Raw genomic sequence first — 14,158 nt, forward strand, 5'->3', positions numbered from 1 at the left:
AGTATTATGCATTTTACAAAGAAAGTTTGCATTATGATTTTTATGAATTTTGAAATTTGATTAGAAATTCACTTTTATTAATTTAATTGTGAAAACCCTCAAGAAATATTTGTTAAAATACTATTTAGAGAAGGGAAGGGAAAACAATCTTAACAGGTTAATATAATACTTTTTTTTACAGTGTATTTACTATGTTTTGGTAGTGACCATTTATGGTAGAGGAAGAACATTCCAATACAGTCTGAAAATATGATATAAAAATGTACGGTTATTTGACTAGATATGTGTAATTTAGATATGGTACAAAATATATATGGACACAGTTTTGGGAAAAAAACATACAAAATGTAAAAACATTTCCAACCTGACTTTGGTCCAATTCGGTAGAATGGCCCATATATGCTGTAGGCTACATACATCTGAACACCCACTTATATATATAAATAAATACATACTCATACAGATATGTACAAATATATACACACATTAAGAGGTTTAAATAATAGCACAACAATAAATATGTATATAAAAATGACAGTCTAAGGATTTTCCTCATATTCCTCATATTCCTATTTTATATCAGACATTATTTTGTACTTGTAATGTGATTCTTGTCACTTTATTTTTCCCGGTAAATCCTCTGGTTTCACTCAATAAATATAATTTTCAAATAAATGAAAGGCATTGGATTTAATGGATTTAAACATGCCTCCGTTAGCCAGCAGGTGGCGCTAGTAGTTCACTGTTGGCAGGAAGTGCAGCTGTAACTAACAGCAAAAGAAGAGGGCGCTTGGTGAAAGGGGAGAGCAGTGACCTTTGGTTCAAGTGGGTTAATATTTTACCAAAATGTCTGGTATTGGTAAGCTATCGATTTTGTAATAGGGTTTATCTCCCCCCACACAAACACGCTTAATGTAGTTTACACAAACACGCTAAAGTTACGTCACTATAATAACGTTAGCGTAAGTCACGGTGTGACTCCCGCGCTCTGTATTTTTCTCAAAATGGAGGAGCAGTGGGAAGCGCTGTGCAGAAGAATGACTGCTCGTGTCCGAAACCAGCAGCAGCACCCCTGGCTCTCTGCGGAGGAGAGGGGGAGACACAAAAGAGCCAGGGGAAGGGAGATGACCGCCTGTGGGAGACAAGTATCCGCGGACCAGTTTAGAGATGATGGGGAATGTAACCTCCCTCTCCCAGAGTGTCGAGGGAGAGACCGAACCTCCCCCAAATATCTCAAAAGTCAAGGTCCCGAAGTCCACACCGTCCCCCCTCAACTACTCTCAATGTTAAGGCTCAAAACTGTCAAGGAAGACATGAGACGGGTCAGGTGACTCCCCTCTCTATGACTAACTTTTGCCTTGGGGGTGTGTTATCGCGATAGGAAAATGCTCAGTTTTGTCCTCTTGAATGTTTATCTTGTGTTTCAGGCTGCAGAGGTGGAGCTCCATGATCCGGCTGCCTGCAGAGTGTGTGAGCAGGAACGGGCTTCTCTGGCCTTGAGAAGTTTTATCGGGAGGAAGAAGACACAACTAAAGCTCCAAACACTGACGGGCAGACTAAACACACACTTGAGCTATGGAGTAAGTGTTGCTCAAACTCTTAGAAACAAAAACTGCCAACTTATATCTTTTTCACTTTGACAGACTATATGAATTATTCACAAAACTGAAACAATTATTTAGGTTACAGGAGTGTGCAATGTCTCCCAAAGCCCTTCAATGCCCCTCACTGGATTTGGGAAGGAACTACTAAAGTGGTGATGTGCGGGTCACAGCAACCTGTGGTTGCCGTAGCAACGGCTAAGGACCGTGGAGTTGCCCTGGCAACAGATGAAGTGAGGAGTTACCCTGACAAAAACGCTACAGGAACTCATTTAGCAAGACCTCGCTGTCCTTTTTCAGACAGATAGCTGCAGTATGATGGGCGCCGTGTTAATACAATGGATGGGACAATGTTGTAGTGGAGTAAAACATATTCCTATCTCTTTATTTGACACGATGGATAAACACGCCCATTTTCCTGAAAAACATTAATGCATATGCTGATCCTTGGCTTCACTGCTCAGCTACAGCTGTGTTTACGTTCACACCGCTACCAGAAACAAATGTCTAGCCTTTGTTTTGAGTGTAAAAAAGAGGACATCGTAACAAGGTTAATACAAAACAGCAATTTATTTTCTTATCACTGTATTAAAGTTAAACACACAACACTTTTCAGAGCGGATAAGTCTGGGTTTTTTTCTTTTCTTATCCCACCGGTTGTCACTTGAACACTGTAAACATTAAAACAACATTGTGTTTTATCTAACTTTAATTAAGCCTACTCAATATTTTCATCGGCACAAACAAATACAAGACAGACAGCCATGGAAGCACACATGCATTCAAAAACTAATTTGAAAATACAGTACAATATCTAAGGCAAAGAACAATGGCAACATGGGGAAAAAAGGTCTGCATTTTATCAAGTTTCATTTTTGCATTATTGCAGCTACATGGTTAGGGGTTAATAAACCTACTATAGAAGTCATACAATTACATATAAACACATCCAAAGCACAGTTAAAACAAACAGAATGACATCACCAGATCCTCCATCAATCTCAGTTGACAGTTTATGAAAAAGGTACTAAGACGACTTGTTTAAGAGAGGACTGTTTGTGGAAGTTGCCCTGAAGCATAGATCTGTTATTTCAGTCATATATTGTGAAGTACATGGCTGATCTTGGATCAGTGTTTCAGACCAGATCCCGTTAAACTGAGGGTGAAGGTAGGGTAGGATCTACTCGTCGGGCTTCCTCTTGGGCTTCTTTGGGTTGCGGGAGCGGCTCTTGGCCTTGCACAATGGACAGATGGGGGCATTACGATGAATCTGCTGGTGGCAGGACAAACAAGCCTGGAGAGAGGGGGGGGACAGACATTAAGACCTATTATGTCCTTGCAGTGTTGAAGAGATAAACCACTTGGTCAGGTGGTTGCTCTGGGCGTCTGACTAAAGCTGCCTTCAGGTGATTACAATGTATGATTCACTCACTACGAGGTGCAGAGCATAGTGCAGACACTTTTCATTGTCAAAAAGCTAACTTGATTAGCGATTTAAGATAGTAAACTATGACTTTGCATAATAACGTACAATTTACAAGGATAATGTATCTAGTTGGTTGACACTTAATAGTGTGTGTGGATTTTTTGTATGCAAGAAATGCCATGATGTCTTCTACTTAGCTAACTGCACCATTTCTACTGCCCCACAATGCATTGCATCTGTGTGCCTGGAGAGCGGCTGTCAGTCGTGAGATTTTGAGAAAGCAACTATTAAAATACACAATGCTTGATCAATTTATCAAAAACCACGCCTGTTTGAATGTCTTGCAGTGTGTTTTTAGAGATGTCATGAAACCACTGGTGGCCTTGAGACCTACCCTGTGGACAGTCATGTGATTCGTCTTGATTGGTCATATTTTAGTATGGTAATTTTCTTAATATATATATTGTACAACTAAGAACAGTTACATATAGAACATTGATAGTGTTTTTCAATATCAAACTTGAAAAAGTGACTTCTTTCACAGTTGCAGCCATTTTAGTTTTTCAGTAGGGGTGTTACCTTCATGGGGGGGGGTTGCTGTCTGAAGGTGGCCGTCTGGCGTGCATCTTGCTTCCTGGAGACCTGAAGCTGCTGTGCTGCTGCTGCAGCGGCGGCGAGGGATTCTGGGATGGCGGGCTCGTGCGGCTCCTTCTGCCACTCTGCTTTCTGCTTCTCAAAGTAACTGTTCAGAGAGAGAGAGAGCGAAACCGGGTTAGCTGTGATTCTTATTTAGAGCCTCTGTCACCAGAGGCTCATATCGCAGTTGAGATTATCCCATCTGTGCTGTGTATCAGGAGATGTGGAGGGGCAAATAGAAAAGTAGACTGAAATTGGAGAACATTATGCTCAATCTCACATATCATCTTTATATGTACAACTCTAGGGGAAAAGTATAGTGGTTGTGAGCAGTTTGTCTGCTTGCGTGTGTGTCCGTGAGTGCCGAGGGCTGGGAAAGAAATTCAGCCTTGAACTTTATGACTGACTGGCCCATTTTCAGAAATAAAAAGAGTGATAACCCATTTCTTTACTGCTCTCGGGTTTCTCTCCAAAAAGCTTTGTGATAAGAGTAGAGCATTAACACGCCATTATATTTACTCAGTGATGCAAACACAGGTATGGTGAAAAAAGAGAGAACTATTCGAAGCAGAAAAAAAACAGCGTAATATACCATCTGACAAAGGCCTGTGCTATAATGCTTCAATTAACTGCTATTCTTTATAATATACTCAGATCAATAGGAGACAGAGATGTTAAGTTATAAATCAAGGGTTTTTATTATTATTTACAGCAACATCCTCCGAGGGTCGTACAAATTATTGAACTCAACCTCTGCTTAAAAAAAACTAAAATCACAGCCCATTCATTTGGCCTTTCTTTCATGCTGTGCAAAGAAAAAGCAACCAATCCAGATATCTCACCATGACTCGCGCATGCATGCACGTGCACGGTGTGGCATGACCACCAAAACAGAAAGATATGGACACAAGATGTGTGCAAATGTATTTAGTATCCTATCCATGATTTAAGTTGGGGGGGGAAAAATCAAAGGTAATATTTTGAGTGGTAAAATGTAATCATTCATTAGCCATTTTCAGGAGACTAATGACTTCCTTTTGCACGTCACTTTCAGAGAGTATCTAAAAATGTGTTTAAAACCCTGCAAGAAAGTGACACCTTTTCGAAAAAGTACTTTATCACAGCTGACATAATTACAGTAGGCACTATAACGGTTATTTACAGGGATTTGCAAATCAAGTTTCTTAGCCACTGATAGTATCTACTGATTTCAAGTCCATATCCAATGCTTCTATTTGTTTATAATACTGCTGCACAGGGCACACTTTTAGTACATTAACTCATTCAAATCATCCCGCTTGACTTATAGCTGTATATTGCCCCAAGAAAATCCGGCATCCAAGGTGTTCCTTCATTTATTACAAAATAAAGTATAAAACCGAATAGCAAACCTTCTCCTTAAACTTTCCGGAATCTCTCCCTCCAAAAAGTGCCATACAGTGTCCGTTGTTCTTGTTGCAACCTCTGCCTTAGTAACCTGAATGAACTGTGTTATGTTGAGTGTATATTTGTATCGGCTGTAAATCTTTTGGGGAAGATTAACGATTTAATTCTTCTAATTGGCTTTGCCTTTCTTCATGTAACTTTCAAACAAGAAAGTAACAAAAGATTTTTACACAGAGTTGAAAATAAATGCGTGCATGTAGATGAGGTCAGTAAAAGTCATTATGCTTTTAGACGATTTTATGGTGTATGCTGTTTGTTTAAAGCTTCAAAAGTGAAAACAGCTGTGTGACGTAAAACAAAGGATTGGATCAGGCTGGATAGCTGAATGAAGCAGATACCAATCAGTTAGAAAATGCCTTGATCGACCCGATACTGATGTTTGAGATTGAACCGGGACATCCCTACTTATCTGGCACCAGAAATGTGCCCGACATCAAAATCACTTTCTGTGATGAGTTCTGTCAGAGCACAGAAGAAGAATAGCGATAAGGCAGAGCTTTCTAACTTCTACCTTCTAACTTGTACATTCAGGAGGACGTAAAGAGCATACTACCAAAAGGAAAAGAGAGAAGACTAACACCTGGTCGCAGGAAATCATTGTCTGAGCTTTCACACAGGAAACAAGGCCAACTGAGCAGCCGGCCTGCAAACAATGCTGTCGGCGAGCAGAGCAGCAGTGGGCCAGCCCGCGTACACTTCCTCACAACGTACCCTCTTCATTTGGAAAGAAAATAAGGATTTGCAGTGCATAACAAAAATTATAATTTACCACAGTAAGGAACTAAACTGACAGCCTCACCTGTGAGAAAGGTGGTAATTAAACATCTGGCCAATTCATTGTGGGAAAACAGGGAATATATTTTGGGCTGTTGGTTGAGAAAACAAACTTTCATATAAAAACGAATATTCTACATCAGTCCTAACGTACAACAAAAAACAGACATGGTTGTTGGTCCCATTACAAATAGTCCAATTTGTAAATGTACTAGATAAATAAATAAACTCTCCAGTCTTAATATCATCCTCAGTTTAAGGAAGTCAGACTGTTGTTTTGCGTCAGCCCCCCTTGATGTGCGTGCAGAGTTTTGGGGAATTTCTGAAGCTTCACAGTGGATTTACTGCTCACCAGTTTCTGGGAAACTGAATCGACACAAGTGGAGGGAAAATTATGTTGGACTTAATTTTCTAAAAAAGGCTACAAGACCTGTCAATAAAGAGCCGTACATGATTCAAGTTCCCTCTGCGATACCATCAAGACACTAACAACTTGTGAGTACAAAGTAAGTTAGAACATTGGGAGTTTTTAAGGCCAGCTTCTGATAACCATGGGCCGGGGTTTGTAGATATTTGCAGTTGAGACTGCTGTTGCTACTGTTTACGCATTAATAAAAGACGCTTGCAAAACAAGCAATGGCAGTGTCTTCATTTGGATTCTCTCTCTACTGCCATGACATTTGACAATTGCGCATTGTGTGAATTAGCTAGTAGTGTTACCGTTTGTGGTAACAAATAATTATAGAGTGCTAAATGAACCCAACAACAATTAAGAATGGCTTCTGTTTGAGACTAGTACAGGGATGGGCAACTTGGATGGTGGTGGGGGCCACATAATGTGTGTACTGGCCACCAGGGGGTTAATAAGCTCACTAAACAAATATCAGTTCACAGAAATGTTATTTAATTTTTACAAGTGTCATGTTTGTATTGAACAGGTTATTAACAGTGGAATAAAACTATTGGAAAGCACGGAAAATGTGTGTGCATTGAGATGAACCATTAAGATGACATAAACATGAAGTCATGAACACTAACCCAGACATTAGTTGTCTAACTTGAACCTAAGACACTTGTAGCCTGTCTCTGCATTCCCCTTATTCCACAATAAGGGGAATGGGAGGCGTGTGGTGCGTTGGTGTTCGGATCAGGGGGTCACAGGTTCAAACCCCACTGTAGTCAGCATGTCGTTGTGTCCCTGGGCAAGACACCCCAAATTGCTCCTGTGGGGATTGCCCACAGTATTGAGTATGTCAGTCGCTTTGGATAAAAGCGTCTGACTTGTAATGTAATAAATACAACTTTGAAACTTGTAACGGCATAATTACAAGCGGTAACTTAATGTCACAGCAGGCATAACAACAGCCGGTGTTTCTTGTGAGTGTTTCCCCGGGAAACAAACACAATACACACAAACGCATCACAGATTTTTGTTTTGTTATTAATTATGTTGTTTATAAATTAATCTGAGGGCCACAAAAAGAGGAGGTGGGGGCCAATGGTACATTTATCGAAAGGTTAAAAAAAAGCGAGTAAGGTGTTGACCGGAGCAACCGCAATGGCAGCTGGTCACTTCTGTTACATAGCAGCTATAGTTTGATGTGTTTAGCACGTCGCACTACATTTTTTGATTGCACCATCTGAGTAACATAGCAACTCTAAGTAGAAGTAAGCAAATGGAGACACAGCGATGTCCCAGTCATTTGAGATGATCCAAATATCTGGCTGTCAATCGCGTACATTGGGGCCATGAAAGCCTGCTCAACTTTGCAGAATAAATAATAATAATATTAATATTAGACAAATTGTACAGGTTCTACAGACAACTGATGATCAGAAGATAAACTCCCACTCAAAGAATATTTATTTAATGGCAACATGAAAGAAAGAAAAACTCCTCTAGCCCACGGTGTCCTATGATTAGGCTTCTCATCATGACCAAAAACCATATATCTCTGGTGGCGAAAGGAATGGACTGGCAATTTGTCCTTGACCTGTAAGAAATCTGATCTTACCATCTGATCCAGAAATTGTCTTCTAGAAGAGTCACCCCACGGCCTCATGGCCTAAAACTCCCTGTCATCAGATATCCTCAAAGTCTTTAGTCACACTAATAAACCGGCTAATAAACAACCTCTCTGCCATAATCTGAATCATATCCAATGGTACCACCTAAAACAACTATCAGTAAAGCTATACATGTTGCTATTTATAATCATGTTTGCGATTACTTGTTTAGACAGGGTATATGCAGGAATCCTGAAGTCAAATTTAATACACTTTAAGACCCTTTCCATACATTTTAAGACCTCGTCGCCACTTTGAGTTCTAACCGGTTACATTGGCGACACACTTTACCTCACATTGACTATATACAGTATTGATTGTCCTTCCTCCTTATCTTCCAACCATTTGACGCAAACTTGCATTTCCCCATAACGATGTTGTTTAACAACCGGCATAAACGGACCTGCGCGCGCTATCAAGCAGTGAGCGTGCGATGTCCTGTTCAGATGACGGCAAATCCAACGGGATGCCATAAATAAACTACACAGAATCACACTACACACCTACGCAATGATTACATTCAGGCAGACTTTAGAATACAACCTCTTTGGACAATTGATATACTTATTGAAAACAAGCTACAAAATGTAATACCTTGGAAAATGCCGTTTAATACTTTTTAATAGCCTTAATTTTCGCTAAATTGATTTATCAACTTTTAATACTTTAAGACCCCGCGGCCGGACACCCTGTTAGAGCACACTGTTGCAATACTGTGGGCAAAGAGCATTTGAACTTTAAGGAGTAAAAAGGCAAGATTCCCTGCTTTTTAAGTAATACAGGCTGGAAAATGTGATTATTGGTAATTTTAATAAAGATAATGAATCAAAGGGATATTTATACAGAATTGTGTATTCACTGAATTTAATGTATATTGAGATTGTACTCTTGTTTCATGTAATTTGTTGTGACTGTCCTCAAAAATGTATGTTAATATGGCCTTTAAACGTTCACAAAACACTATCAATTGTTTTATTTAAATATATGTTTTTATATTATCAAATCGTTCTCCTAGAACTACACCTTGACTTCTAATGTATTGACAGCCAAACACTGCTTACGTTCTTAGCTAAATCTAATGACATCTGATCTAGGTTTTCCTCTCCTTCTTTTTCTAGATGATAGTCAAGTTCCTTCTTGGGAGTAACTTTAGGGTTATTTTGCTCTGTAAACGGATTCATCTCAAATGTGAGACTGTTTTCTAGCCTGAGGACATCACATCAACCACATTTCCCTAACTATTCAAATAATTAATTACCAACCAGACAGTTTACCAACTGTCCTCTGGTTGCGTGTTCAGGCTTGTGTACAACCACGAAACCCCTTCCCAAAAAAACAAAGAATAACGGCTTCGACATCCATGTCTGCCTAAATGTCATCGCTTTCCACATGTTATCCAATTGATCATTTGTGTGAAATTGTCTTTACTGCAATTGGACAAAAGTGTCAGATTTGAAGAAATTCCCTCAAAGCGTTCTGAGATTGTATTCACGATAAATGGGACAGACTGAAAGAAATATTTCAACCGGCCACAAACTGCGCTGGCGCCAAGGCATCAAAAATGTTGCGCATGATTTCATATAGGCCTATTTGATAGCTGCTAGCAACAAATGTGTGTGAGTAGTAAACTATTGTCATAAATCTTGTTAACCAAAACATTGTTAATAATAGATTTGAGCAATGTGTGCACATTGAAAGGACTGCACTATAGTGGGTCTCTTAGACATTCTGTTAATGGTTTTATTGGTTACATGTGGTGTACTAAAAAGGCATAATTCTTGGACCACTATTTTTATCTATTTCAAAGTTATACTACTTTGAAATAGACAAAAACTTTTTTGTATTTACTTATTTTTTTGTATTTACTTGTGTAAATCACTACGCCCTTACATGTTCAATCATTTTGCCATGCATAGCACATAAACAACTTGTGTATGCTTTTACATAGCATCAGTTGTTTTCTAACAATGTGTTGTGAAACACTGAAATATCTTAAATTGCTGCAATCACATTCTAAAAACATGCTACTTCAATATGCCTGATATGCAAATGTTGCAAAAGTTATGTTTCATGTGTCGACAAGTTTGGAGATGTTTTTCGATTCAAAGTATGTGTTACCATTTGGCTTTTAAATAACTGAATCAAGAAGAACATTGTATGGGACCTAAAGGTAACACATGGATGTCAACGCACTGTTAACTGTATAAAGCAACAGCTGTACCAAATAATTTAATGCCCCTTTCACACCAACGCGTTTTCAGCTCCAGCTCGGAGCTGGAGCCTGAAAAGTACCGTTTTTTCCTGTTCACACCGCAGAGGCGCCGCCTCTCATGCGGCTTTCACACCAGCGCTTTTCCCTTTCTAGCTCCGAGCTAGAGCTTTTCTGGTTCAGCTCCGGTTTCCCTTTTCTGCTCCCGCTCTGTTCACACCGCCCAGCACCCGACTGGTGCTGCCGCTGCTGCGTCATGACGTCATCGTTTACATCGCTGATTTGCTCCCCAACGGCGTTACGGCGCTCACAACAACGGGGAACTGCGTCGGGTCGATGATCGTGTTGCTTTTAATCACACGAAGCCAGATTAAATTGAATAACGACTTCTCCAACCTTATACTTTGCTCCAGAGTGCCGTGGTTCATTGTTTATTAATGTGTTTCTGCAGCATTTACCGACCGCTGCAGTGTTGGCTGCTCTTCTACGGGAGTTTATTCTCCTCCGTTAGCTCCCGGTTAGCTCACACTGCTGCGGCCGCTCTAAAGTATTCACTGTCCGACTCACACAAGCAGCTGATACATATCCCCAGTTCCCCTTAGCCTAAGTGAATGTGTGTCAGTCTGAATTGACGCCGTTTGGTATCACAACGCTGTTATGAAAGTGTCTCTGGTATAAAATGGGTGATGTTAGCATAGCAACCGAAGCTAAACTGACTACTTGCTATTGCTATCCTATTGTGGCATAAACCGTTTTCTACAGGCACATTTTACCGGCGTATTTTTATTATGATTCTACTTGTGATAGTCGGACATGACAACCTGTGCAGCCCATGTATTGATTCCATCTGATAGCTGCTATAATACAAAACAACACGTCTGCCTCTCTCCACAATGATCAATAACAGTGAACGGATGGTCAAAGTAAGGTAGGCTACAAATAAACAGAATCACACGAAGCCTGGTTAGTGTTGCCTGACTTTATAAAGTGTGTTTATAAGCACTACTGCTTGTAGGCAGGCATGACAGTCGACCCATGTTCAGGGGAGGTGGGTTTAGTTTCATGGGCATGGGCGGGATCAGCCTTCTGAACAACAACAACATGCTTGCATGTGATGTTTGTAAAGTTCCAAGTAAAGTCGTCCCTTGTAAAGTCGTCCGATGCCTTCCATTTCGTTTCGTAAGAGGATAACCAAAGCGAACAGCGCTTCAATCGGCCATTGTTGTTGTTGTCGATGTGAGGGATTTCCGCGCGGTTTGGATTTTATGAAGCAGGCACGTAAACGGTGACGTCATGACGCAGCAGCGGCAGCTCTGGGCGGTGTGAACAGAGCGGGAGCAGAAAAGGGAAACCGGAGCTGAACCAGAAAAGCTCCCGCTCGGAGCTATAAGGGAAAAGCGCTGGTGTGAAAGCCGCATAAGTGAACTACCTCGCGTGTGCATGTGTGTGTGTGTGTGTGTGTGTGTGTGTGTGTATATACTAACTCCAGGGAGAGCTTCTCCTCCTCTTCGTTCAGGTTCGGGAGTCTGTGTAGACCTAAAGTCATCCTGAGGGCATCAACATGCTCCTTCAGGGGTTTGTACTCATCATGCAGGCGGCGTGTTGTTTCTAGCAGTTTATTCAGGTCATTCTCCGACTGCTTGATGGTGCTTTCCATCTGAGAGGACAGGATTGGGTATTTCAAAAGAAGAAGAAAACATGTATGCTTTTCAAGGTTGTACCTCTGGAAATAATACAGGGACTAAAATGACATTCACTATATAATTATCATGTGTTGCTCATCCAATACCAATACTCTCATTGCTGTTGCTAACTCATCCAAACTGAGATTTCAAAAGCTCTTTTTCTGTGAATCTAGCACTCACCACATTGATATCTGCGTGGATAAGCCGCAGCTCCTCCACATGTGCCATTTTCTCTTGTAGAAGCAGGTCCATCTCTTGTTTGTACTCTTTCAGGTGCTTCTCCTCCGACTCCAGAGATTCAAACTCAACCTTAAGACGAGACTTGATCTTCTGCATCTGCACAGTCTTGTTCCTGCAGACAGTAGCACAGACAAAGGACACCAGCTGTCAGGTTATTTCCCTTACAGATAAAATAAAGAGAAGTTTTAATTCAGTAAAAAAAACAGCAAGATCTAAAACAGTACGAATGTATTTCCTTCTGTCGTGAATTTATATAAATGTGTTTAAAATAATAAATAACTTAATAGACGCAATGCATTGTTGTTAAGCAAAATCATCAAATAATGCAGCGGCAAATTACTGAATTAAGTGCATGAATTAATATTATGCACGTATGTTACGCTGCTACTAAGCGTGTCTGAAAAGAAGAAATTAGTGCAAACAAACAGACTGGTATTCAGTGAGATGGTGACAGGCAGATAAGCTTGCTAGCTAAGTAGCTAGCTTACCGAGCGAAATAATTAGCATTGCGCATCTGGCAGGTACACATCTGGAATATGTATACATGTGTCGTTCGAAAATGCACCTTAACGTACAGCTTATTTGTATCTTTGACTTGTTTGCCCTGTAACGGTTATAACTTCCCAACCGTTTGGAAACGAGCTAAAAGTAGAATAGCAAACACCCATTAAACACAGGGTTCTCAGCAGACAGGCTAATATTAGCTAGCTCGGTAACAAAAGCGCAGCCAACGGGCTCATTCTTGGCCGGCTAACATCAGCTCAAATAACGTTTCTCAAGACGTGTCACACACATGGAAACAATTCCCTTTCTTCCGCAGCCAAGTCTTACCGTATTTCCAAGATGTTTTCTAACTTGCACATTATTTCTTGTTCGTCCCCCATGGTGGTACAGTGTCTTTTCTTTCAGCTGGTCAGCTCAGTTACCCGTAAGGCCACGGTGGTCTCCTTGTTGATAAAAACACAATAGCCTTCGTGAGCGCGCACACGAGGCCGCGCCCGCAGTGTGAAACCGTGGCTACGTGTGGTGAGTGGCACGGTGGCACCAGGAGCGACACTTCCCTTTTAATCCTCATTTACACAAAGATTCAAACAACTTTATTGAACATTCATATTTATGGTAACGTTTAATAAGTTATGATACTAAATGCAGACTCCTGAATAGGGGACAAACAAGGAAGGAAAACTGAAAACAGAAATATAATCATTAATTAAGGGACAATAAGGAGAGTATCCTACATTTCTCTCTACTTGTTCCTTTACCCATTATGTAGGAAAGAAGTATTCAACATCCAAACTGTCCTAACTATTTGTATCTTCTATAGCGTAATCATATTTATTCATGTTATCTATAAAGGTGTCAGTACTGGTCTATAATGTTTTATATTTATACCGACTACAAACCTCTAAAACACACATAGTGAATATACTTTAGCTTTTTTATTTCTCTCATAATCTTATACCTTTACATTATACCAATGTGCTGCAGGTCTCCCTTGAAAAAGAGATTGTTGATCAATGGGATTTTCACCTGGTTAAATAAAGGCTACAAACAAACAAACATTGCATGTTACTACTTCTCTTTCACTTCTGGTTACTGCATTTCATTGTCCCAGTCCTTCTGTGGAATGACGGTAAAGTTGAACATAATATGAACAAATGTTACGAAACCCATCAATAAAATAACAGTAGTTATAGTGTAATACATGATCGTGTTACCAGAAACACTCTCTTGAAAAGAAGCTGGCAACAGGCTTACAAAACACATCTGCCACACTAAAATAACTGTATGCCATTACTTTAAACATTACCTAGGAGGATTAGTGTGTGTGCGTCCTTGCTGCAACTGGAACACCAGTACTGGCTGAGTTATGCCGACTGCTAATTTGAGTTTCTCAACAAAAACATTTGGGAAGTGGAAAAATGTACAGGTGCTTTGTGAGGGATAATCAGTGAAAACCTGATCAAATAAAGAAGAAAAGTGTCCACAGTATAAATGAAGTATGCCTCTCTATAACACGTGGGGCCCCTGGCTGCTGTGGGATTAACGAAGGGAGAAGTACTTGGGAGCACAA

The 14,158-nt window shown here is 40.3% G+C and overlaps 2 protein-coding genes across 3 annotated transcripts; one reads left to right on the forward strand and one right to left on the reverse strand.

The window, feature by feature from the left end:
- The first annotated feature begins 777 nt into the window (after positions 1 to 777).
- On the forward strand, positions 778 to 6,819 carry LOC117550762. 2 transcript variants are annotated; one of them, XR_004569696.1, is made up of 3 exons: positions 778 to 1,327; positions 1,428 to 1,580; positions 5,641 to 6,816. XR_004569696.1 is itself a non-coding variant. In XM_034223287.1 (3 exons), exons 1-3 carry the CDS (start codon positions 1,005 to 1,007, stop codon positions 5,842 to 5,844), a joined length of 675 nt encoding a protein of 224 aa, XP_034079178.1. In that variant the 5' UTR covers positions 778 to 1,004; the 3' UTR covers positions 5,845 to 6,819. The 2 variants fall into 2 exon arrangements, 1 of the variants encoding a protein (XP_034079178.1); XM_034223287.1 differs by having other exon boundaries at positions 778 to 1,322; positions 5,641 to 6,819.
- On the reverse strand, positions 2,153 to 13,127 carry zc4h2 (zinc finger, C4H2 domain containing). The gene is made up of 5 exons (XM_034223286.1): positions 12,916 to 13,127; positions 12,025 to 12,196; positions 11,644 to 11,816; positions 3,607 to 3,769; positions 2,153 to 2,895 (listed from the first exon to the last, which is right to left on the reverse strand). The coding sequence occupies exons 1-5, from the start codon at positions 12,966 to 12,968 to the stop codon at positions 2,782 to 2,784; spliced, it is 675 nt and encodes a 224-aa protein (XP_034079177.1). The 5' UTR covers positions 12,969 to 13,127; the 3' UTR covers positions 2,153 to 2,781.
- Between the last annotated feature and the right edge of the window lie 1,031 nt (positions 13,128 to 14,158).

This window comes from Gymnodraco acuticeps, unplaced genomic scaffold, assembly GCF_902827175.1.
Source record: "Gymnodraco acuticeps unplaced genomic scaffold, fGymAcu1.1, whole genome shotgun sequence".
Taxonomy (NCBI): Eukaryota; Metazoa; Chordata; class Actinopteri; order Perciformes; family Bathydraconidae; genus Gymnodraco; species Gymnodraco acuticeps.